This window comes from Cinclus cinclus, chromosome 14, assembly GCF_963662255.1.
Source record: "Cinclus cinclus chromosome 14, bCinCin1.1, whole genome shotgun sequence".
Taxonomy (NCBI): Eukaryota; Metazoa; Chordata; class Aves; order Passeriformes; family Cinclidae; genus Cinclus; species Cinclus cinclus.
In genome coordinates, this window is record NC_085059.1 from 15,906,018 (window position 1) to 15,932,537 (window position 26,520).

Genomic DNA, 26,520 nt, shown 5'->3' on the forward strand with positions numbered 1-26,520 from the left:
AGACTCCCAGAAAACATGGATTAGCACAGTACAGGCCACTTTTGTCCTCTGTTTCTGTGCCAAGGAACCTTTGACTACAGAACACCCATGTCTGCTTAGGTCACATCATCACAGAGCACTATTTTGGATTCAATGTACACATCTGGGAAGGAAATGCCAGAGCCCTCCTCCTGCCATGAGCTCCCCCATTTCTGCCTCTGAGTCAGGCCCTTTAATTTGTGCTGTGAGTGACCTGGGACATGTGTCCCTTTAGTCAGGGCCACCAGTGGCAGCATAGCTGCTGCCTCTTCCAAACGAGGACAACTGCTCATCCTGCCAGAGGTTCTGCTGCTACTGACCATGCACGTTTCAATAATGGAAAATGAGTCTCTGGGAAGGTGGTTGGCAAGGCCTGGGAGCACACCCCAAAGCACATTGGGAAGCCCAATCCTTTTTTATGTTTTAAACCTTTCCACAGCAGCTGCCAGGAAGCAGCTTTTACAGCTGCAACGAACAGAATCACTCCCAAGGAAAGAAAACAGTTGTGGAAGGCTTTTTTTTTGACCCTCCAAGTCACTGCCAGCATCTTAGCTGACTCTTATCTATTCTCAGCCACCTCTCACCTCCCCAAACACTACCAGAAGTGTTCAAATTACTGTCAGCTCTCATTAGGTTCACACAGAAGGCAAGGCCAAGCAGGAAGACCTCCAGACAGTTGGATGCTGAATTCTGATGAATCCTTTGTGTAGAAAGATTTCAGCAACTGTGGAACTGTTTTTGTGTCTATCTATTGCAGTCTTTGCACTGACACACAAATGAAGCTGGTGCACGTTTGATTATTGGCTGCTGGAACAAAATCCAGGTGGGCATATGACTGAAGGAATTACTGTCTGCATGTTAAAAAAAAAAATCACCTCATTTCCTTTAATTATTAAACTATTCTACACTAAAGCACTGCAGGTCAATAGAATTTATCTGCAAAAAAAGCAGCTGCTGCTTCATAAAACCCCATTACCTTTATTTCTTCTCTTCTGATATTCCTGTACATGTTGGCTTTTTGTCAGGAGCAAAGCTGCCTTTTTGCACTGACACAGGAAGTAGGAGCTCATCTGTGGGAGCTCTCACCCCCCAGCCTGGGTTCAGAGCACTGTTTCCTGCCATGAGAAAAATCCCAGCTGTCCTGGCCCCAGAACTGCACCCAGCTCTGCCCCAAAAAACACAATCAGGGCTGAGAAAAAACCCCCACAGTTCTTTTATTTCATTTGTGTCCACTGCTACCTTGATAGCTTTTAACTGAAACGGCTGTCAAAACAAATCCTTTATTTAATAATGCTGTCAACCAAAAGAAGAAACAAAATACAGATTTTATTGTAGTGCAGATTTTTTTACCCCAGACACGCTCCTTTCAAGTCCAGTTTTAAGAAAAATGCCAGAAAAAGCTTTCTCTTTAGAGATCTGATCAGTCTAACCATGACTAAGGCAGGGTTTTTTCCATATATATATAAAATCAGAGTATTAGCCAAAAGGTATTCTAATACCAAAAAAACCCAACTTCTCTACTGCACAACCAGAGCAGAGGAATGTTCTAAGCCTTCAGTATAGCAGAGATGTGCAAGACCTGCTAAAACCCAGAGGATTTTCAAAAGGGGATTTGAGCATCATTGTTACCAATGAGCGAGTGCAGAGGCAGGTGTGACACTCAGTCACCTCTGATTAGCTATTATGGACTTCTTGAAATTCCCTTTTAGTTGTGCATTTCTGCTCTTGTGAGTCCAACAGAGGCTGCTGCCTCCCCATGGGCAGGCTCAAAAGATAAAGGAACAAAGCAGGGAACTTGCACAGCACAAAGAAACAGATACCATACAAGGAGCAGCTTCTGAGGCAAATGAGAACTCCTACTAACAGAACCAAATTGCTGCCTTTCTCCCTACTTTAATACATACCTTCCAAGAAAGAGCATTGCATTATAGTGTTTTTCCACAGAAAGAGAAGACAAGCAGTATGTGAGTCTGTGAACAGTCTGTGGCTGACAGGTCAAGCTGCACTGAAAAAGGGGAATCCTCCTGCTGAATTCTCTCATTAAAGTGCCTAAACACAAATCAATCCCTTTTAGTCAGCTCTCCTTTATTGCTATAAAGCTATATGGCTATAAAGCCAAGTACCTGCATTCTCAGGGCCAGATCAGCATTTTCCCAGCTCATGCTGAAGCAAGCACAGCATGAGAATGAGAAACAGCCCCCTGGTGAGAATCCCTGTCCCACATCCCTGAGTCAGTACAGACATCTTCAGGAAGCTGAGCTTCTCTCAGCAATAACAGCTTGATCAGGAATCCTCTCTGCTCTATTCTGCCCAGTCTAGGAACTGCAAGGTTCATAATCACAAAAATTTGCCATTTCTTGCACCTCCTATCCAATATTCACTTCAACACGAATGCAGAGCTATCAGGAACCCAATTATGTCTGACTTAAAAATCACACCACGATTTTAGCTAACTCTAACTAGCCAGCTGCTACTCTTCTCTTCAGCACTGGAGAAGCTCTCTGGACTGTGAACACAAAGAGCTTGTTAACACATACAGCAGAGAGATTTCAGTGAAAAGACACAGACAGTCCATGAAACAGAGAAGCAATCTGCACTTTAAGTCTGTCACGTTGTCCACCAGCCTGGACTATGCTAATCACATCTCTCAGTGTGCTGTAAGAGCTGTCATTGCCAGACTGCACTTAATCACCATTCTTGCAGCAGCAGTGAGCAGAGTTCATCTTTTTCCCTTTAATAAGAGCCATTACATCATTCTCCAGCATGGAAACCACGACGTGGGAAGGTCAAAAAGTTCTTAATTAGAAGGATTTTTATTACTGTGATAGCTCCGTTCTAGCCTCAATAAGAGAGATCTGCAGTACAGGCAACAAGAGCTGGAAGGCATCTTGGATATAGGAAGCACTGTTTGAAGCCTGTGAAAACAAAAATCAAAATACACACATGAATAGCTATGCTACCAATCAGCTTTGCTCACTACATACTCATTTCAAACAGCATTGATTATTGCACAGAAAAAAACAGAAGCCTAGTGCTTGCTGGATTTTTAAAGGCTTCATTTTAGAAATCAATTTTATGTCAAGTTTTTGAGGGGCTTTATGCCAGTAGGCAAAAAAAGCAAATGGCTTAAAGACTGCCAAACAAGATCAGTTCCAATCCAAATGCAGGATACTGTTTTCAATAAGAGGAGAAAAGTGTTTATTTCTAAGAGAAGCACAGCATGCTGTGGCAGGAAGGAAGAACACATGAACATGAAACAGCCCTTTCCTACCACACCTCAGAGCTCTGCAAGCTCGAGAACCAATTTAACAGTAAGGAAGTGTTGGGACTCCTGCAAGCTAATTTCTGAACTTGTTCTAAGGTTTAACTTTGGACATTTTAAACTCTAAAAATCCAGACTGCTGAATTTAATCTTTGTCTCCTGACCCATCATAACTGTGAGCTGACACTCATTCCTCACTAAGTAACTCATCTCTTGTGCACATCTACAGACATCTATCAAAACTTTCTTGTTATTAGACAGGTAAGCACAATTTTACACCATGAGTTAAGAGAACTTGGCATGCATAAGGATTCTAAAGTGGGAAGAACCAGCACATCTATTTTTAAAGTATTAGCTTAAAGTTTTAACCTTAACATAACTGACCTCCAAAAACACTCCAGTGATTAAGGGATTAAGCACATCTGCTTTCTCTTTGACCTGCAGAGATCAGACATATATTATCCTGATTGAAAATTTGATCACATTTCTTCAAGCAAGATAAAGCTAAACCCTCAGTTAGTTTAAAACCCCCACTGTTCCCTTAACTAGAGGAAAGCAAAGCCACAAGCTTAGCAGCCTTGTAGCATGCAAATAAGAACAAAGGAACCTGCATGTGCCCAGCACAGGTCGGGTATGAATACACATCACATCTTCAAATGAACTGGGGACAAGTGGAGAATCCAGAAATGATGATACCATCTTCAGGAACACCCCAGTGCTTTGGAAAATTCACAACAGGCTCACAAACTTTATTTTCCTCTGTCTCCTTAGCACTGTGAGCATCAATTCCCACCCCTACTCTGTGCCAGGCTCCCAAAAGTTCAGATGCTACAGTTTGAGGAACCCTGGCCTAAAAGATCAGTTCCCAAGTTAAAAACTGCATATGTAAAGATAAAAAAAATAAAAGCACGTCCTGGCAAAGATCCCAAAGCCGTTATCAAATAACCACATCTCATTCCTAAGAACTGTGGTGTAATTCTTACCCCTACAGTCGTTAAGCATGTTGTGAACTCTTTAGAGAAAGCTGACAGTTCTTTACACAGCATGATCGTCAGTCTGTGGAGCAAGACAGGGAAAACAATGAAGTATACACAGTCCTCAAGAAAAAGTTTCTTTCAGCATTCCTCTAATACATAAATGCCCTGTTTCTATGCCTATTAAGTTAAATTAAACCAAAATTGATATAAACGGCGTATGAAGATTCAGAAGTTCCCCAAATAAAACAGAGAGAGGAAAGATGGGGAAATCAATAATTAAAGCGGAAGATCTTAAAGAGCACTCAGAGGACACACATCCATTCCAGAAGGAACAGTACTAACATGTCTTTTTTTACTGGCAAGTGTCATTTTCTGAATTAGGAAGTACTGCACATTTCAGACACGTGCCAAGTGTCTCCTGTGCAGTAATTCTGCCATCTCACGTAGCAAGCACACTAAATGATTAACAAAGAGGTAATCAGGAATCACTTTTGTACAACTGTTTTGTCATGTTTTCAACCTCTGCCTACTGACTAGCACAAGCTTAAGGCAAATATTCTTCTAGGCTACACAAAGCTTTCAAGAAGGGTTTCCTCTTTCTTATCAAGAAATGTTTTTAAGCTGGAAGGAGACAGCTGAGTTCTGTCGGAAGATAATGATTCCACTTATCACAAATTCACCAATTTGCCCAATTCCCAAATTTAAACACCTGTGCAGAATTCAAGAGCCCTGCATTGCATGGATTTACAAAGAATTATAAGACAGTTTAATCAGTAATTATATGTTATCCATTTATATGTTATCCATTTACTGAGAGATGCACTCACTGTGAAAGGGACTTGGCTCTGTCTGTGGCTGTCACCTCCTGTTTCTGACCATAGAGAAACAAAGCTGCAGTCTTGTGAAACATTTCAATGGAGCAGGCTGTCAGTTCTGCCAGGCTTCTTATGGCAAATGCATGAATATCCTGCAAGAGTGATAAAAATTCTGCATACAACACAAAAACTAGCAGCTTTTATTATCTAAAACAAATCAATCACACAACATACTATCACTGCCCTTTCAGACCCCAGAACCCACACAAATAGAAACCCATAAACCCTGTGAGTCACTACTGTAACTCAGCAGCCAGATAAATACTCGGCAGGCAGATATTCTTTTCCCTGATTACTCAGTTACCTCTACTGATTTCTTAGCATCCTGGTCACCATCTCTGGATTCTACTTCTTGGTTTTCTTCATTTTCTTTTTCTTCTTTAGGAAGACTGCTGTTGAATCGTGCTATCCATTCATGAGCAGAGGTCCTCACCTGTAGAAAGATGTACCATAATATTTAATGACTGGAATGAAGCCCCTCTGCACACCACAAGACAATGGAGTATTGGATCTCTCCAGAGGAAAGAAGCAGCTACAACTCTTTCTGAGTTACTGAGAAGAATCAGGACAAATGATCCCAGTGCCTTCAGGATTTTGCAGAAGTTTGGCTGCACTGATGCAGTTGAGGGTAGCTGTTTCTCTAGCACCAGGGGCTGGAGTCTACCAACAAGACCAAACTATCAGAGGTGCTTTAAAAACATGCCTGCAGAATGCTGCTGCCACTTGGTGGATCTGAAGGGTAATGAAATGATGGCAAAAAAGGTGATTCATCCTCATACCAGCTCCTGAACACCACTAAAACCAGGAGCTTTGTACCAAGAGGAGGCCTTCAGTTCATGACTGAAGTGGTTGTGGTGGTTGAAGGCTCACATGATTCTGCTCCATAAAGTTCAAGGCCTTTCTCCTTTGCCTATCTTTTCCAAAAGATCTAAAATATGGCTTGTTTTCATGCATTTGATATTTTCACAAGCAAAGCAGGTAAAGAGAAGCACTTCCTGTGAGGAAACTCTCCAGCTTTTACAATACGGAAAATAACTCACCATGATCACTTTGTCTGGTGTGGAGGAGATGTGCAATTCTGAAAACAACTCTGTGACTTCTTTTGTGAATTCCTCATCTCCTAAAGGACAAGAAAGGTTAAAGAATCCACACAAAGGACAGGTTCAGGAATAAGCAGCACTTCAATGCACAACTAGTTCTGCACAAGTCTGTCAACTGTTTACTTTCTTTCTCTTTGAATCACCACCTCAGGCAAGAATGCATCAAACCCAGTCTTTTCAAATACAATTTCTAAGGTAAGTTCTGCAAAGGTGGAGATATCAGTGCCTGAAGGTTAGTTCTTGCTTTCTCAAGTCTGGTTTTGTAGCTAAGGTAACTACTTTTTAAATATTTTTTATTTTTTTACAGGCAGCCTTTTCTAACACACTAACTTGCACATCACCTTGGAGAGTCTGAAATATCACTTAGAGCCTATGGTTCTCCTATTATATATGGCACAGCAGATGTGAGATCCATTATGTGCAAATATAAAAGATACATTAAATGTTGAATGATAGCAAGTGCAGGTGTGTAAGCCCTCCCTGATGAGCATTTAGGTAAAAGCAATGCAAGAAATTTACATTTAAATCCATGTAATTCTCAAGAATCAGGGCTCTTGTGTGCAAAGGTACCTCTGAATCTTTTGCTCTGTGTGGCTAACCCTCATTTAAAAAACAAATAAGAAGGCTTTTTGCTCTCCCACACGTTGGACAACTCTGTTCAGAGTTTTCCCTTTCTGGTCAAGGAAACCCACTCTCTCTCTGAATTAGCATCTTGGCTCAGGGTCAGATGTATGAACTGCCCATGAGTAAAACAGCTCTAACCCTGCTCTTGCAAGAAATCATTCCTGCTACACAATTAGCTGCACAGCTTCTCAGAGATGAAGGGTGCTGCTACCTGTCATGCCCCTGGACAGAGATGGCTTTAGGATTAAACATCCAGCTACAGAATAACTTAAATTTGGCATCATGCCCATTGCTACTGATCAGGGCTGGCTGGTTCTGCACTGAAGACCAGCTTCTCTTCTCAGAACCTCAGGGGCTCTCTTACCCTTCTTTTCTTCCTCTTCTTCTTCAAAGAATTCAGGTAAAGAAAATGCTTCTTTGAGTTGTTCCATTTCCTCCTTCATTGTGTCCAACTGCTCTCCAGAGAGGGCACTCAGAACTGCTTTCACCTGATTAGGGGCAGAACAGCCAAAGAGAGAATCAATAAATCCATCCAACAGGATGGAAAATGCATGCCAAGACAGAAACCAGTGGGTGTGAGGACAGTAACCTGTGAAAAGTCGGAGACCTGCAGGAACTGAGGCTGGCTGGGGTAAAGGGAATAGCTTTAGGAGCTGAAGACAGGACAAACTGCTCCTAAGGTAAACACCAGATCCTAATGCAAGGATCAAAGTGAAGTTCTGTAGTCATTTTACAGCAAATTCTTAGCACTTGATTTTACATGTATATACATATATTTCTAATCTTTTTCCCCTGCTCAGCTGAACTCAAAATAGAAAGCAAAATGCTCAAAGCCATTACCTTTGATTCACTCTCTCTGGAAAGCATCTCTAAGGCCTCCAGATGTGAAAGACCCTGAAACTCATCAAACAGTAACCCATAATGGGCTTTCTTCTCAGTAGCCATGGTAACCTCGGTAGCTGTCTGCTGCTCTTCTTTCTCCTTTGCCTCTCGTAAGACCTGAAAAAGAAAAGCAGAGGCCTCGTGACAGTGCCAGGAGATAGAGAATACAGAAGGAGAAGGCTTTAGGCTCAATTGCAAAAACGGTTGCTTAATGACAGGACCACAAAAGAAGGGAGAAGTGATGAGAGAAACCAATGAGATGCTGATAGGGATCTGCTGTACCTGAGATAACGTAGATGTTCTGTTTATTAGGCCCTTTGTTTTTTTGAATCCAGGGTCTCCCTCAGCTATTACATCCATTGTCTTTTTCCCGATGAATTCCAAGGCATCCAGACCTCCACTAATAACACTTTTACCCTAGGAATCAGAGTTGGATAAAGACAGCACATAAAACTCACAGAAGATTACACAATGGAAGAAATTTAATTGGGAGGGTTTTATCAGCAATCTTATGCTGGGCACTCACATAAAAGCCAAATTGGTCCTTGTCACCCTGAAATTCAACCCTAATCATCACAAGGAGAGCAGCAGGACATGGAAAGAGCCTCAACACATTACCACCCAAGAGCTTATTACAGCACCCAGACAGCTGCAGCAATCTGATGGGAAATACATTTTTTTTTTAGTTTGTGAAGAAGCTGGTTCTCAGCACATTACAGCATTCAGTTCCTATCCTTCCAATGAGAAAACACCAGACCTGTGGATCCTGACTGCTACCTTTTGTTTGAGCCTTAAAAGCAGAAACAGAAGCCAGCTTTCCATCTGCAGCTCTTTCAGATTCCCAGGCAAATTGACAAGACAGCAGATCACAAAAGCAGTTTCTAAGGGTAATGGCTTCCTTTGAAGTGCATTTCTCATGGTCACAGGAGCAAGCTGATTTCCAAGCCAATTGGGCTAGTTTCACATATGTTTTTGAAGAGGAGAATGGATTTCATCTCTAGTTCTGTGGACATCAGTGGAAATACTCCAGGAATGAGTCTGACCTTGCATTTAGCTGACTACTCCAAAGGAAAGGCAGAGATGACAGAGTACAAAGGTGACATGCACAGAAATGCATGCTCTGCACAATCCACCATTAGGACTTTTTTTTGTTATGTACCAACATTCAATAAAGAACTATCAAAATTCAAGACATCTTTCACATTAGGTGCCAGTTAGAAGCAAGGCCCAGGATAAGGGTTGTCTGAAGGTTGGAAGAGCTTATCACCATGCATCCCACAAATGTCAAAATTAAGTTTCCTCTTACAGTGTTTCAGATGAAAGGTCAAAACCCCAAAGCATCCTTGAACCCATTTTCTCCTGCATTCCCAACTCACTCACTGTGCTTTGGACAGCAGTAGAGATGGTTGATAAAACTTCAAGAGCCCCAGCGATAGGGAAGGAGCTGCCATCATCAGCTGCATCAGTGTTGCTGGAAGCAGGATTCTCACTGCCTGCATTAAAAGGGAGAAAATTAACTTCCTGATTTCAGAAAAAAAAAAAATCCTGTCAGCCACAGAGTGAAGAAAATCATCAGACATGAAATATCACTAGGTGCAAGCCTAAAATTCAGATTATTTTCCTCTCTACTTTTCAGAGCTAAGAGAACTAAGGAAGAGAGTATGATTTTAATGATTTTGTTATCAGTCTCAAGGTGCAAGGTGCAAAGTAAGGTGATGTTATTTTGGGGCTGATTATGTTATGAAAAACAATCCAGGGTTGTTTTTATGCAGTACAAAACTAACCTCTTGTAGCATTTTTAGACTCTGTTGAGATTTCACTAGGACTGGGGATTCCAAGAGTTGTTTCTGCTTTTTCTATGACATTTGAAATACCTTGACCTAGAGAAGACAGAAATCAGAGCAAAAACAGGATTAGAGCTGCATATGCTTTATTGTTCCAGATTCCTTCTGTCTAAAACAGTTTAACCAGCACTAAAACTGCCTTCTATCCATCTCACCTACCAACGTAATGAACCAAGGTTTCATCTTAGCTTTTAAATAAAGTTGTAAATACTGGCAGAAAACTAGTTTAAAATACCAGGTGAAAATTACACAATTGCCTTAAAAACTTGAAAGTAATTCTGTCTGTGTATATCTCCTTAATCTCACTGTACCTTTTGGTACAAGCTTTTCCCATTACTTGAACAATTCTCTTGACATTTTTCCAATAGCAGCCACTATAACTAAAATCCCCTTCTCTAGAAACAAGTTCTAAAGCACCGGCTTGAGACACAAAACATGATTACAATATTTATCAAATACCAGAAAGAGCCTTACCTACAGTAGCTACGGTAGCAGACGCAGTTGACAGAAGAGATTTCCCCCAGCTTCCCCAGTAGCCCCACCCTGTCTGAACTGCAGGAGGATCTGAGACCTTTAATGAAGAAAAACAGAAGACTGATGCAGGCATTATGGTGAGGAAAGGAACACAAGCAGTCTGTGACATGTGGCTTTTGTGCAGCTTTTTCATTTCAGAGAACAGCAGTGTGAATTTTCAGAAAGGAGTGGGGTTTATGCTCAGAGTTTTCCTGTGCTGAAATGTGAAGTCGCATCTTTCCAAGCAAGCACAGGAACATACCTTGATGGTTTCACCTGCAGGCTTCTTTGTGGCAGCAGGCTGGCTTGGGGGCTTGGGTTCAGGTCTTTTCCGAGTCACAGGCACAGTCTCTTGTTCTCTCCCTTCACTGCTCTCAGAGCAGCCAAGTTCCTCTGTCTTCTGTTCATTCTCAGCTTCATAAGAAGTTTCATCTTTCAGATTTTCACCACTGTCTTCCTCAGACATGACTATAAATATCCGTAGAAAGCAAAGCAAATAAAATAATCACTCCCTCGCACTTTGACATTAGTTCAAGAGCATTAGCCTGTGTTTTAAATAATTAAATAAAACAGTGTTGCCACACGTACCCACATATGCGTACACCAAATTATTTCTGACTCAAAGAAATGTCATACCTGGAAGTTTAAAGTCCCACAGGGACACGTGGCTTTATATGACACACCCTCTCCACGGGAAAAAAAAAAACAAACCAGTTTGCTAAGTCTGAAAAACAAACGAAGGTACAAAAGGGACTCAGATAATCAGAACTATTACAAGTTCCACCAGAATAAAAGTGAAAACAAATCGCTTGGGTAGCTGTTTTGAGAGGTGTAAGAGACAAATGGTGACAGCTGTCAGAGCTGAGCAGGCCGGGAGGCAGCGACTGGGTCATTGCTGTACTTGGGGGTGAGCACTGCAGGGCAGGAACACCCTCGGGAGCTGCGATGAGCTCCAGCTGCCAGCACCGCGGATCGGCGATGGGGATGAGGAGCGGAGCGGGGCTGACACGCCGCTCTCGGGGCCCTCGTGTCCCCGTCCGGGCTCCTCCGGCAGCGAAGTGACTTGCAGGGCCAGGCAGGGCCGAGCCGAGACCCGCAGGGTCCCCGGGACTACACCGGAGTGACGCTTGTGTCCCCGGCAGGCGCTCACGGATGCGATCGGGGCAGCTGCCCCCGCCACGGGGAAGCGACGGCCTCAAGCAAAGGGAAGTGACAGCTCCGGGTGCGGGCTGGGGACCGCCACCCCATGTGCCCAGGACCCTCCACAGTGACCCCGGGTCACCCCGCAGCCCTGGAGGCCTCCCTGTATCTCCGCTTCCCCGGGAGACCCCCAAAGCGCCGCGGCCCACACGGGGCTGTCCCATACGGCACCCCGAGTTCCCCAGACCTCCCCGTGGGGCTCCTGCCGCACAAGGCGCCCGCAGCACCGCCCCCAGAGCGCGTCTCCTCGCCGTGCCCCGCACAGCCCCGGCCCTGTGCCGCCCTCACCCTCGGCGCTCGGCGCGGCCCCCGCGGCTCCGGGCGGACCGAGAGCAGCGAGGCCGGCGCAGAGCGGCCCCGGCGCTGCCCCGGAAGCGGCCTCAGCTTGGGGAAGCGCGTCCGGGCGGAGGGGCCGGCGGCGGCGGCGGAGCTCAGGGACGGGCCGGGCCGGGAGCCCTCGTCCCGGTGAGAGCGGCGGGACCGCCAGGTTCACCTGGCAAGGCCGGGGTAGGGGGGCAGCGGCGGAGGGGGAGGCCGCGGGTACATGTCCCGCCTCGGTGTTTTGGCGTGAAAACGGGGGCAATAGGGGCGGGTTTGGGGGGCAGCGAAGGTGATGGGGGCCTCGAGGGGAAGCCACACGAGGAGTGGCTGAGTGTGCTCAGGCTGGAGAACGGAGCCTGAGGGCAGAGCTCATCGCGAGGGGAAGCGGAGGGGGCAGCTCGAGCTCTGTGTGACAGGGACAGCACCCAGGGAACGGCTGGAGCTGTGCCAGGCAGGGTTAGGTTGGGTTTTGGGAAAGCTTCTTCCCCCGGAGGGTGCTGAGCGCTGCCCAGGCTCCCCAGGGAGTGGGCACGGCCCCCAGGAGAGTTTGGAGGGCGCTCCCCGACACGGGGTGGAATTGTTAGTGTGTCCTGAGCAGGGCCAGGAGCTGGACGGGCTGATCCTGTGGTTTTCTTCCAACTCAGAATATTGGGTGTGTTTTTGTTTCTGGCATGACATCATGCCCCAGTGACACCAGCCCGAGGCCCGGTGCCCTCGGCTGCAGTGTGGCCGTGTCGTGTGTCGTGTGTCCCACTGCCACCACCAGTCCCGCGGGACCAGCGCTTTTCCACAAGTGAACCTGGAGCATACGGGGGCTGTGAGAACACGGTAACGTTAAGTGAAACTTTGTGCCTGATGGTTTTTAGCTGACAGGGCACAAAAATCCTGTTTTGGTGCGCAGCCGGTGCCCTGTGACAGGTGTCAGGCAGCCAAGGGACGAGCACAGCAAACACCGTGTCCTGTCAGGCAGCCAGGGGATGTGCACAGGAAAACAACAAATCCCATCAGGCAGCCTCAGGCAGCGAGGCTGGCCCTGGTGTGCTGTGGATTTGCCCCTTAGGTTGGTTTTTGGGCCATGGGTGCTGCTGCTCCCCCGCAGAGCTTTGGTTGGTGCCTGCAGAAGGTGAGCCCTCCCTGCAGCCTGGGAGCGCCTGGAATGGCTCTTGTCAAGGCCATGCTGTCTGTGCTCATAAACTTCCCAAGAGATCCTGTCTGCAGGGCTCTGCCAAATGCATCTCCCTGGTTTGACAGAGGGTCAGAGGGGGCCTGCAAATGGTATTTCTGCAAGACATCAGCAGCCTGTGCTCTGTCAGGTGTGTCTGAGTTTATTGCCTCACGTTAACTCCAGGTATGAAGTGATGTTATAAGCAGTGAATGTAAAACCATATAACTTGTAACCTCTTGGGCCCCAGTTTTGCAGTGCCATATAAATGTGTGCAATTTTAAGTACTATCAGTGCTTCCACTGACCTCAGTGGGACTACTTAGAGTGCTCTAAGTTAGACACAAATACACTTCTTCAGGGTAGGAGCCAAGGATGACTCATACAAGCACATGCATCACAGATTTTTATCTTTCCACTGCTATTTGTTGTTACAAGTTATGGTTTAATAAAGGTTAAATGTGTTGAGCTCAGCTTCAAGTTCAGTTATAAAATAGCCAGTTTCTATTCTGGCACATTTCATCTTGATTGAGCTTAACACTTCGTTGAAGAATTGGGATCTTGGCACTGATCACGCTTTATCCTTTTTGGGTCCTTTATCAGCTCCAGCAGCTGTTTTGCATAAGTGCAGCGGATGAAGAATATACATTTTGCAAATCATTTTATTGTTCCCAGCACTCAGCAGTGAGAGATCATTGTCTGCTTAGCAATAATGGCTTTTCCAAAAGACAAACAATTTCTAATAAATCAGACATCGAAGAATTTCATAGTAGAATTAAATGACCCATCACCAGTGGTTTATGCATTATGCAGGCTCAGTGCAAGTATAGTGGAGAGCATATGCAATTACTGAAGATAATTATTCTTATGAGAGAAAATGTTGCTGAGTATTTCTTGTGTTAAATAAATGAGTGAGATTCCTAATGTCATTTAGGAGAAACGTCACAGACGCTTGGAAGCCTTAACAATTCAAATTTCATAATTTAAAATGACAATAGCACAGACAAAGTACACGAGACACTGGGATTATTCTCTAATAAATCTACAGTATCACTTGGGAGGTTATTGTTTCAGAAGACTGGAAGTTATTACGTGGCTGGGATTCAAGGGTAAAGATGAGGGTTTGTGTTTGCTGCAGAGCTGTTGTCAGATTTAACTGAATTGGGCCCTGTGAAGTCAAGTCTGATAGATGCAAAAGTACATTTTTTGCTGAAGGCAGCTGGGTCATAGGGTGATGTCAGCTGAAGGTCTGGGACCACAGCACCTCGCTTGCCACCACAACCTGTCACAGACCTTTAAAGCAACCCAAATGTCAGCGGTCCACAAATCACTACCAGTCCACAGCCTGTCTCTGTGTATCTGCATAAGGTTGCCAAAACAAGCAGGTCAGTGTCAGCAGCTTTTTGCAGGCTCTGAAACTCTCTGAAAATACCAGGGGTATAAAAATGGATGGTTAAAACCTTCAAACAGGAGAATAGTTGTTGATCAACAACAGCCTTAGTAATTTTTTTTTCAGACCTGTGCTATTGCTTTGGATGGGATCCTCTTCTTTTCAGAGGCAGCAGGACTCAGTGACACTTTCCCTGAAGTGTAGCTGCTGAAAAACAGGAATGAAAGAGGCCTTGGTAATGGTTTTAACTGTTTAGCTGTGGGAAAGTAGCTTCTCCAGCACAATGCTATAATTGAGTACTCTGCACTAGTCTCATCTTAAATGAAAGGACAAGAGTCATGATAGAAAACAGAGTGGGGCCAATGATTAAAAAAAAAATAAAAAGAAGAAAGGAGATGAAGGGATTGCTGTTTACAGAGAAACAAGTAGGGAGCCCGTTTTCCAGTTTCTCTTGCAGGATTCAGTGAGTGGGTTGGTTAGTCAAGCTTGAAGGAGAGTTGAACACAGCTGTCTTCTTTGCTTTCTTTGTTAAACTGGTCTTGGCAATAGCCACAACAGAAATGGAAATGGGTCAGATAACACATTTCTCATCAGATGTCAAGTCTGGAATCTTGTTTTGACCTTCGACAGATTAACTTTCACTGAAAAAAATTCCCAGTATGGATAGCATCAGCAGAATTCCTCCTTTGAATATGCTTAGTTTGCCTCTGATGAAAGACAATTGCTAGAAATCACCTGGTTTTATGCATGTTACATTATTTTTCAGAAGTGCTTTAGATAGTATTAATTGGTAATTTGAGAAGGATGAAAAGTTTCTGTGTTGTTTATTAAGTAAATGGATTCCTTTGTGTTATTTATGAAATTCCCTTCCACTAACATCTGTTATTTGTAGAAGAAAAGATGATAAATTTGAAGTCACACAGTCAGTGGTATGAAATGAGATATTTTTTAGGATAACATTTGAGCTTGTAGCTTCTGTACTTTGTAAATAGTGTTTTAAGGCTCTGGAGCAGTCTAGGTGGAATCATAACTTCAGGGAACACATATTGGATTAGAAATTTTCTTGAATCTGGCTTCCAGGAAAATTTATTACAGATTGTCACTTATTGGTGTTATCTCATTTTGTTACAAGTTGGTTTTATTTTGGTTTGTGTGCAAAAGACAGAAAATTAAAGGCTGTATCCTAATGTCTTAAAATATCTTCTGTGCACATTAATTTGAAGAGTATCTGTCCGTAGACAAAACAATTTTTCACATTGCTATGAAGTTTGGGTAGAGAAGACAACGAAGAATATATGACTGCTGAGATGAAGTGGCATAAACTAAAAGATTTTCAACAGGAGCTTATTGTAAAACAAGCAAGAATGCAGGAGCAACAAGAGATACTGCAAAAAAGAAAATACGTGTAGACATCAGTGTCCTGATGTTCAGAAAGGGAACTCCTCTTCTAGCTGTAGATAACTACCAGGAGACTTTTCCCAAATAATTAAATCATATTCTGTAGTATTTAGGCATCTAATACCAATTGTGCCCCTAAAATCAAGTAAGTAGATATAAGTGCTAAAAATCAAATGTGTGTGTGCGTGTGCGCTTTGGTTTTTCTCTGGATGGTAAATGAAAGACTGGCTTTAGAGAACAAGGGCTTAAAAGCACTTTGATATTGGTGGAGAGGGAGGCAGAAATTACATCCTCTTTCTCTCTTTTCTTCCTCTGTTAAGAAAGCACTTTTTCTCTGGCAACAAATGCAGAATCCACTTTTAAAGATAATTGTGCATTTCGAGTAGTCTGAACAATTTGTTCTTTTTGTAAAACCATTTTCCCCTTAATGATTATTGTTCCAGAGATTATTTATTTGGTTGGGAAGATGAACATCTAGTGGACTGGAGGTTGTGCTAATGCCTTCTTACCCTCATTTTATTACTGTGTTCTGAGCAAAGCTCTGATTTGGAACCTCTCAGCTGACAGTTTGTATTATGCTAATCAAAATCTGTTTACTGGAAATTAAATTTGAATACATGGTATCCTTGCTGTCATTAATAAACTTATTGCTTTTTTTTTTTTTCAGTTTTACTTCTATTTTCCACTTCGAAAATTGATGGTCCTGAAAGTGCATTTAGATCCCAGACATTTTCCATCACAGAACAAATCGAGAGCTTCTCTCCTATCTCAGAGCAATGCAGACAGCTTAATATCATATGACCTCGTTTCTCCAAATTAAATGAAAGAAGAATTTTCACTAGCTTTCCATGAAGCTCAGCTATTGCCTGTTAATTTTGACTGTTTGTGCTGATCTTTCAGTTGGATTCACAGTGGAAAATGTAGCTTTTAACAGGACAGTTGCTTTTGGGTCTTTCAATGCATCGCTTCATGCAGTGTCTCAAGCTTTAATAAGTTCTCCAGCACACCATGATATCATAGCCAAAGAGGGGACCAGTATTTTAATTGAATGTAAACTGAACATCAGCCACTATGAACATATCCTTTGGTATAACTCCAGAGGACACCTGCTTGAACAGAAAGATGAAGGTGAGTTTTCCTGCTGTTTTCTATCCAACATTATTCCTCTTTTAAACAGTATTGGAAAACCCCTGGGACTTTATTATAATTTTCTCTTCCTATCCTTCCATTTTTACAACTGGGAGATAAGGAGAGAGCAAAACAAAGTCCTTTGCCCTCTGAAATGTTGCAAGGGAATTACACCTGAGTACTGCTGTTCCAGCCCATCTGTCCTGCTTTGATGCCCCACAGAATGATGTTGCTCAAGAGTCATCCCACTAGTCCATACAGAAGAAATGAGTCTTCATCTTACCCAGTACTAACTGATGGTTTTATTTATTACTGCTCTGGTTTAAATTATATTTTTACAAGTGCATGAATTAAGCACAATTCTCCACAACTTGCAACCTTTTGAGCTGGCAGTTGGTGCTTTAATTTTGTTACAGGATATGTTATAAAACATACTTAGTACATTTATTTTTTGGTTTATTCACCAGTGAGACTGTGGAAAGTACCACAATATGCAATGTCCAACAATGGAATTCGTGCTATTTAACCCTTTTGAACTGAAGGGGAATATATTTTTCTAGCCATTGGCTCTTACAGTTTTATCTCTGTAGTTTTTAATTTAAAAAAATGTTTTAGAGATGCATGTTTTCCTCTATTAGTATTAATGAAGGTCATCAAACTAATTGATAGGATCTTGTTGGAGGCCATCTTTCTGCCTTAAGTATTCGGTAACCTTTTTGTAGTTACAGTGCCATCTGGAGATTAGTTCAAAGTAGAGTAATTAGAAGAAATGAGTTATGAAAACGGTTTTCCCTCTAAGTTATAAATGCACAGCAAATGCTGTATAAAACTTCTTGTATTGATTTCTTTTTACTTGGGTTTTGCATGTCAGCACTGCATGCTCAGCAGAAAACCGTCTCAAGAAAATTCTGGTTTCTTTTGCCAACAGAGCCATTTACAGACATTTTTTTCATGGGTCACTTGACTTTTGACTCTGAACATATGGAAAAATGAGACTTTATAGAGGACAGTCTTTTAACATAGGGTGAGAAGCCCTAGTTAAGAATTAGGATCTCTGTCAGGAAGAACCAGCAGGCCAGAAGCACACTGGAAAGTGCAGATGAGAGAAGGAAGGAAAAGTAGTGTAGCAAGCATGCAGAATAATTTACCATTAGGCAGTAGGATGAGTAATTGGGTTGTGGCTTTCTGTGCCACAAGCATGAAAAGGACGTTTCAGTCCTTGATGTACTGTTACTATGCTAGAAGTGGACTGCTCACTGCCAGGCTTTGACTCCTGTTGATGTTTACCCTGGGATCTTTGTTTCACGAGCTCTGCCTATTTCTAACCCCTCTGCAGGTGACCGGTGGAGGACTGCCAATAACTCCCTCAACATCACGAAGGTCAGCTTTGCTGACCGGGGCAGGTACACGTGTGCAGGCATTAATCATAACGAGACCTCGTACTACACAGTCACCCTGAGGGTAATCTTCACCTCAGGGGACATGAGCATCTACTACATGATTGTGTGCCTCGTTGCCTTTGCCATCACCCTCGTTTTGAACATCACCCGCCTGTGCATGATGAGCAGCCACCTCCGCAAAACAGAGAAGGCCATCAACGAGTTCTTCAGGACGGAAGGGGCTGAGAAGCTGCAGAAGGCTTTCGAGATAGCCAAGCGTATCCCCATCATCACGTCTGCCAAAACGCTCGAGCTGGCCAAAGTCACTCAGTTTAAGACCATGGAGTTTGCTCGGTACATCGAAGAGCTCGCCAGGAGCATTCCCCTCCCGCCGCTGATCCTCAACTGCAGGGCGTTCATGGAGGAGATCTTCGAGGCCGTGCGGGTGGACGACCCCGACGAGGTGGGTAAGGAGGACAAGCAGCCCCCCGGCTGCGGGGCCCAGGCCGCGCTGTTCCCCGGGAGCGCGGAGGCGAAGCGCAGCGATTCCCCGGCCGGGGACTCGGACGACGGCTCCCTGAGCGAGCAGGGCCAGGAGATCGCCGTGCAGGTGTCCGTGCACCCCCAGTCCCACGGGCAGAGCATCGACACCGTGTCTCACGGCAGCTGCCACTCTGTGCCCGCTGAGGAAGGCACCTGCTGAGCCCGGCCACCCACAGAGGGGTGAAGGAAGCTCGGCGAGCCGAGGGTACTGTGAGAAAAGGGTCTGCCTCAGTCCCGTGTGCGCAAGAGTTTTCCAAATTGCTGGTTCTGAAGTGTTTTCTGTCAGTGTTGATTTAACAATCCCAGTCTGCTAGAAAAGGCCGTTTGAAAGATTGTGCGGGGCTTTTCTTTCTAAAGCAGGCTTGCTGTATTTAAAATAGTTACAAAACAGGAATTCTTTGTCCTTGGCTCCTTGGTAGCTTTTGATACTTCAGATCTGTGTGAGAAGTGACCAAACTGAGCAGTACACCTTGCAATAAGAACTTTTCCTTTGTGAGCTCCTTCTTTCTTCATGAAGTTGAGCTGAAATTCCTTTGAGTCAGTGTTGTTGTCCTGATGAATTCAGTTCTGTGCTCTTTTTGAGTTGCCTCTTGGTACATGTAGCCGATCAGAGCCGTGGTGAGCTTGAACAAATCTGTTTTGTGTCATGTGCTTCTGTGTTGCTATCAAAATGTACTGTACTTAAGAAAAAGAATAGTGCCAGGATCTGCTGCTGGATTAAATGAATTGTTGTAGTTTCAAAGCAGCTTAGAGAACAACCAGGAGGTTTCAGTTTTCTGTGTGCATCTGCAGGAAACGTGTGTGTTCTAAAAGCTTGTTGCTTAAACTTGGTGCTGATTGCCAAAACGCCTTACCCTGGTCCTGTCCCACAGAAGGGAGCAGTGACAGCATGGCTGGCACTGCCTGGCTTTTCATTTTGCTGATTTCACTCACTATAGAAAATCCAAAGTTTTATATTGTATTTGACGTTATGGTGAGAAAAGGATGACAGTAATCACATAGTGGCAAAGCTAGTAGATGAATTTATCATCTGCAGACAGGTGTCTCAGGCACATCTTTCTGAACAGCATTATAATAAAGCAAGTGAAAAGTAGTGACACTGAGTGGCTCTGCTGTGGCTGGTCATGTCAGAAGGCAGTGGTAGAGAGAGTGGGGGGCTGGCTGAGCTGTTTGTCAGCCACTGTTTGAAGGAGGGGAGTGCCTCACTGGTAGAGCCCAGCCTTGTGTGCTGCAGAGGTGGCAAAAGGGAGAGTTGCAGCTGCTGACACATGTACACACACAAGTAGTTCACCAAGGATCTCCCACCTGGCTTCCTCAGCTGTAGAGATCCAGCCTCTGGGAATCGGAATGCAGACAAGAATCTACTTTCTTCTTCCACTTTTTGGTGCTGTTTTTTTGGGGTTTTTTTTTTTTTTTTGGTCTCCTTAACATTTGTAAGTTATATCACTTAAATAGCATTTTATATCCTGTTGAGATTTAGTAGATGTAAAGCTTGTAAGCACTCCACATATTAATTTCTTACAACTACTGGAAGCATATTGCCATATAATTTTAACAACTTGGCAACAGGAGCGCCATTTAATTTCACACAACTCTTTTTTTCTTTCCTTATTATTACAGAAATGTCAGTTGAATAAGTGATTCTGGAGGGCTGCTCAGGATTCTTAAGAGGATTTGACATTACATTTACATGAGTAGAGGTGGAAAACAAGCAGGCACAGTGGTAATAGCAGGGTGGGGCTGTCTGTGGTAATACATGCTCAGAATGAAGGGGCTGAAGGAATTATAGTTAGCATATCAGAGAGAGGGAAATGACAGCATCTCTTACCATTTTAAACTACCTTCTGGGGAAATTCCTGCCGTCAGCCACCAGTAAAATCACCCTAGTTGCCTTTGGCCTGCTGGTAAGAGTGGTGTTAGTCAGGAAGGAAATTGCTAGCCTTTATTACAGTAACATTCCCACCAGCTTGGTGCCATTTCCAAGACTGTAGCAAACTTTGTCTGCTTCAGGGGAACAAAGCCTTCTGTACACACGTCGAGTAGCTGCATCAACAGTGGCTTCATTTTTTTGCTTCCATAGTTTGATGGCACTTTATGTCCCGGTGAAAATTTTTTTGTGTATAGTTTGTGTATTTTTGTGTATAGTTTTGTGTAAGCTGTCTGATTTCTTTTAATTTTTTTGAGGTTATCAGTGTTAAAAGATACTCTGGATAAATATCAATTTCTCTTAGAAGAAGGAAGCTGCTGGCTTCACTTCTGTGCTACAATGGGTTCTGCAGGTTTGTTGCATGTGTGAGGGGAGATTTGAGAGTTTGCACCCTTTAGGATGCAAGAGGTCAAGGCTACAAGAGAGAATGGTGTGTTTCAATCTCCTTTGTGCCACAGGCCATCAGAATGTACCTGCACCTGCCTTACTTCCCTATAAACAGCTCTCCTTGCTTCTGTGGAATTGTTCCATGATACACAACATGTTACCCCCTAAAAACACACACAGTGAGAGATGCCACTACAAAATCTAAAACCATTTAATTGCTTCCTAAGAAGCAGTTATGATTGACAGATGTCACATCAGAAGTGGCAGTTTACAGGCAGCAGAATGACACTGGAAGTGTCAGATGGGTGTCAGGAGAGTAGATTCGAGGCTGATTTGATCTCTTTTTTGATTTTCATACTTTATTTACATAGCTCCAAATTCTTACTGAGCACAGTTACCTGGTGTCTTCATACATCCTGTAGCTGGTTAAGAGGAACGAGTGACCATGCAGGAAGGTCCTCAGAAATGCAGTTGCAGTGGCAATTGCAGTATAGGAAAGCTGAGAATTTTCCTGACTTACTACAGTATTTTGTTCCTTAAATGAATTTCATTCCTGGGAAGGAGGATGTTTTGCAAAGATTTCAGGATTTCAGGAGTGCCTTCTGAATGTAGGAACTGATCCTACTCCCACTGAATTCAATTAGAGAGGATTTGGAGCTCTGTGCATTTTACAGGATTTTTATGCATCTGAAAGCAAGGATGACGGTGATATTAAATGGTAAAAGTGATTTCCTGGGAATGAAATTTGACACCAGTTTCCAAACAACTTGTGAACTATTCTTGTTACCCTGAGAGTAAATGTGTGCACTTAATGTCTTTGATGAATCTAATTGAACATTAACATTGAAAGTGTTTCTCTCTTAACTTTTTGTAGGATGAGGAAAATCTACAGTGGTTTCCTTGCTTTAATTTAAAGTCTCTGACAATCACAAAGCTATTCTATCTCTTCTTTGTGACTTACTTTAAAAAGTATAAAATCTACTTGTTATCCAAGAGTACCTAAAACTAACTTTGTAGTGATTATTTGTATTACCTGGATTGTAATGTAACTGTTTAATGTAACCATCTAGGATTTCATACTTTCATAAAATGAATTGGTAGATTTGCAAAATAAATTGAAAAGAAAAACCTTGTTCTGCTGGAATTTTCTGTTTTACAAGTGAGGAGTACCTGTCTCTCCAAGGTTATGTAGCAGCTGTATTGAGCTCAGCAGAATGTTGTTAATCGGCCTGACAGAGGTTGTTGGGATATTCAGTCATCTGAAGGACCATTCCTGCTATGACATCTTTGGATCTGTCTTTTCTTTTTTTGTCTCAAAGTCTTCAACAGCTAATTGTTTCCATCTGCATATACAAACAGGTACAGACCTGAAATGGTTTCAGGAAGGCCCTTGTTTACTTCTTTGTTTCACATTGTGTGTGTGACCTTCAACAACGAATCTGTTTTATTTGTTCATACCTTTTTCACATGCTGGTACTAATCTATATTGTAAGCACCTTTCTTTATGTAACCCCTCACCCCAAACACCAAAGATTCACCTCGCTGAAAAGCTCTCTGTAGTGCCTTCCATGGGGGTGTACAAGTGTGGATGAGAGCAGAATTCTCATGTTGGTTTTAAAGAAGAGTCTCTGGCTGCCAGTCTCTGCACAAGGCAGATTCAGCATTACAGCTGAATATTTGGGGATTTTCCCATGAGAATCAGCTGCCTAAAGGAAGAATTATTGGACCCATACTCCTCAGGCTAGGTCAATACTCAGTCAGCATCTGCTTTCTATCTCCTTGTTATGAGAGATGCATTAATGATAATAATTCAGTTTTTTAAAGCTCCTGTAACCTGACCCCTCACGAGCCCATCCACAGTGAACAGATTCATCTGCATCCATTTAGAGCACTTTTCCATCTGGTAACAACAGGTCATTGAAAAGGGAGCTGCATTGAGGATGATTGTACTTTAATTTTAGGTGCACACCTTAAAAAATACATTTTTTTCTTAATGTTACAGCATTTCTGTGAGTGAAGTGTCCAGCTGGAGACGCCAAGGTGTCATTCAACTCAGGCAAGTTACAGCTTTATCGACTTCCCTTCAGCCAGGTCATTTCACACCAGCTGAGTCTCTTTCCTCTCCTCTTTTTTTAATTGGATAGCAGCTCATTCAGATGTCTCCAAATACTGCCAGCTTTTTTGCATGTGGAAGTGAGAATTACACCATCATTCAAAAAAAAAAAAATCGTTCTGCTAGATGCTGAAATATCAGAAAAGCCCTAAAAGCTGGAAAGTTGTTCTTTATCCCTGGTAAAACAGTACCTGTTCTTTGGTCATGCCTGGCTGCCAATGAGCGCAATAATACTGAGCAATTAGGCCTTTCACTGGCGTTAGGCTAATTAATTGTTTGCACAGTGCCCTGAATATGGAATCATTTTCCTTTTGGAAGGAATAAAAGGATTAGAATGGCTTTATCCCAAGTCGCTCTGAACGTCTTTTATTTATTTAATGGGAGAAAAATCCTCTGTTGCCCCCAAAGGCAAACCACACACTCGAGCGTTACGGCTGCTCAGGGACGTTTCCGTCAGTGGGGATGTGAATGCATCCACATATGTCCATCCATCTGCAGCCACGCTCCATATGGAATCTGGGGTCCTGCTGCATGGCAGTGAGCGTGCAGAGGCTGGAGTGTGCTGCAGGGTTTGGATGTCAGCGCCTCAGGGGCTGCAGGGGGGTGAGCATCCCTCGGATTTCAGCTGCCTGCAGTCACTGTGAGCTGAGGTAGCACTGTGAGGGCAGAGCTCTGTGACTGGACACTCTCTGAAGAGATTTGTGCTGAGTGAATCCAAGGCAAATGGAATCTGGGCTAGGATTTCGTGAAGAAGGGACATTGCGGACACAATATTGCAGAGGCTATTGCCATATCTTCTTTATGTTTGTCCTATTTGGTGCCTCTTTGTGCTACCATGTTATTAAATACATATTTCACGTTAAGTGGTTCTACAGACGTGCAAAAAGCCATTTCAGTGCAAAGCAAAGGAATGTGCTCAGCTCTAAGTGCAAGGCAGAGGCTGCCATCACACAGACTTCCACTCGAGGGGTTGGAGTTAACTGGCTGGAGTTCCTCCTGCCTTCCCTGCTCCCTGCTCTCCTGTAAGACCTGCAGGAGCTGAAAGCGAAAATTCTGTCTCGTGCTACTTCCTCTAAAGATCAGGACACAGAACAGCCCTGGGTTTGAAGGGAGCATGAATGGCCACCTAGGACATGTTCTAAACCACAGATGTCCATCCTGGCTTAAAAACAGCTGCTGGCAGAGATGTAATATCTCCCAGGCAATCTGTTCTCCTGCTAAACTCTCCAGACTACTGGAAAGATTTCCCCAATATCTGCCACAAAGCATCTCTCAATGCATCACCCATCTCATCCTTTCCATGCCTACTGCTGCTACATCTGCAGCCAAATCAGGGCCATCCCAAACAAGCAGGAAAGGAATTGGAGGGCAAGACAAAGCAGGGGCCATACTTGGCTTTATGTGCCTGCCTTGCCTGGAGAGATCATTCTGTGTTCAGCCAAGGCTGGCAGAATCTAACTGAAAGTCAAACTCCTTTTGTTTATTTAATGCCTGGATGTCTGAGTGTTGCTTCTTGGGCTTTGGACCTTCTTGCTGTGTGTGCTGGGTCATGGAAATGTCCCTGACACCAGTTCTATTCACATCAAAAGAGTAGCTCCAGTATTCTGGGTGCAGCAGCCTCATGATAGCTTTGTACCTATATGTGGTAGGGGCTGGAAGGCAGCCACTGCAAAGCACATGAGCCTGTCCCACCATTATCTCAAGAGATTTTCAGCATTTCACTCACTTTGTCTCCTTGGTGTCTTCACTTCAGTGCATGAAAATATTAAAGTATCTTTCCTGGTCAATGGGAGAATCCTAAGTTTTCATTTTTCTATTTTTTTTTTCTTTTCTCTTGTGGGTTTTTTCAAGATTAGCTCTCCTAAATAATGACTAGGGAGGAAGACAGTGGACCAGAACAGACATGAAGGAGTTTGGACAACTGTCCTAAATTAGAGGACAGGTTTGCTTTGGAAATCCTATGTGCATCACACTCTGTTACAGAAAGTTGGCTTTAACAGCAAATCTCTTGCAGCAGGGTGTCACTTCACTTCCACAGATTACTTGAAATGCTTTATTAATTCGATGACCTTGTGGGCTCTCAGAAAGAGCCATTTCTCAGTGTTTTGGGGAAAGAGAACTTCTCTGAGCTAAAGGGACTTTTTGTTGCTCAGATTTATTGCTTGGCTGACTTAATTCACCATTCAAACACGATCATTTTTAGCTGCTGGGCAGTGGGCCTTGCAATGTTGAAACTAATTAACTGCTAGAACTCTTCTGAGCAAAGCTGTTTTCTTACCGGGTTTTGGGGCTTTTTTTAAATCCATGGAAATAAAGCAAACACAATCCTTGGAACGCAGGGCTGCATGGATATGGTATCAGCACAGACACAGCCCTGTGCTGGATGACTCCGTGTCACAGCTGCCAGCTGTCCCCGCTGCTGGCATGACACTGCACAAAGGTAAGAGGAGAAAACAGACAACATGTGAAGACAGAAGACAGGAGAGATGCCAGAGCAATGACAAAGGGAGAACTCGGAGAATAGCAAGAGTAGTCTCCACTCTACAGCTCTGGATCCACAGCCACCAAAGAGCTGAGCTGTGGACCTGGCTGGCAGGCCAAGGTCAATGGCTCTGCAGCTGGAGAGTCCTCACACCTCTCTCCCCATCCTTTATCTCCACCTCCGGCATTGCAGACTGTATTTTTGGAAGAACTTTGAACTTCATAGCTCAGATAGACCTAAAGAGCTGCAGTTCCTGCTGGCAGGACCTCATCAAAGCCTTGAGAGGGAGGACAAGGAAGGGGAAAAGGAATTGTTCTTTGTCAGGATGCACCTGGCTGCAGGAAGTTACTGGTTCTTATCCTGTGAGGGACTTCTGCTCATCAAAATATTTTCTGGCAGAAGTTTATAACCCCTGCAATATTATCCTGGTGATGTCTAAATATGGCATAAAAAGGTCTAGAACCTTAAGCAGAGACAAATTCAGTGTCTGTGTGCTCCTTCCTACTGTGTTTTTGCAAAGCACTTTTGCTCTGCTCCTTGCTCTGAGTCCATAGTGCAAGTAAAATATAAATCACTGCTGCTCACTGAAAGCAGGGAATTCCTCACTGGCTCCAGGGAGCTCCCCATCTGTCTTTGTTCCTGACAGCTTGATTACCTGTATCATCATTTTTAAATGCAGAGCTGCAAATGCCATTAGTGGTCATACAGAACGGCAACTCTCTTGACATGCCTCAACCACAGTGACCTTCCTTGACTGGCAGCAGGGAGCACAGTCCAGCCCCTCTTCCTCCTGTGAGTTTGGGCTGGGGGTGTCAGCCCCAGCTGTCAATTCACCTCTATCTCGTTATCTTCTTCCCTGTATTTCAATTCCAATGTTTCCAGGAGTTTCAGCCTTCTTCTGAAGCCTCACAGTCTAGTTGCTCATTCCTGAAGCACAGGAGTACAGAGCAGCACCCCTGGGTGTGTGATCAAGGAAATCTTATGTCATTTGACTTG

General features: G+C 43.7%; 2 protein-coding genes across 3 annotated transcripts; one reads left to right on the forward strand and one right to left on the reverse strand.

Moving 5' to 3' along the window:
• Nucleotides 1–1,289: 1,289 nt before the first annotated feature.
• Nucleotides 1,290–10,826, reverse strand: FAM114A2 (family with sequence similarity 114 member A2). The gene is made up of 14 exons (XM_062501947.1): nt 10,732–10,826; nt 10,358–10,563; nt 10,057–10,153; nt 9,523–9,618; nt 9,119–9,231; nt 8,021–8,155; nt 7,697–7,855; nt 7,221–7,344; nt 6,173–6,252; nt 5,437–5,565; nt 5,085–5,224; nt 4,264–4,336; nt 3,665–3,718; nt 1,290–2,933 (listed from the first exon to the last, which is right to left on the reverse strand). The coding sequence occupies exons 2-14, from the start codon at nt 10,559–10,561 to the stop codon at nt 2,835–2,837; spliced, it is 1,503 nt and encodes a 500-aa protein (XP_062357931.1). The 5' UTR covers nt 10,562–10,563; nt 10,732–10,826; the 3' UTR covers nt 1,290–2,834.
• An 857-nt stretch (nt 10,827–11,683) lies between these two features.
• On the forward strand, nt 11,684–22,057 carry MFAP3 (microfibril associated protein 3). Of its 2 annotated transcripts, XM_062502206.1 has the most exons (3): nt 11,684–11,760; nt 16,233–16,693; nt 18,030–22,057. In XM_062502206.1, the coding sequence occupies exons 2-3, from the start codon at nt 16,414–16,416 to the stop codon at nt 18,773–18,775; spliced, it is 1,026 nt and encodes a 341-aa protein (XP_062358190.1). In that variant the 5' UTR covers nt 11,684–11,760; nt 16,233–16,413; the 3' UTR covers nt 18,776–22,057. The 2 variants fall into 2 exon arrangements, with proteins under 2 accessions (XP_062358190.1, XP_062358189.1); XM_062502205.1 differs by lacking the exon at nt 11,684–11,760 and having other exon boundaries at nt 15,497–16,693.
• The last annotated feature ends 4,463 nt before the right edge of the window (nt 22,058–26,520 follow it).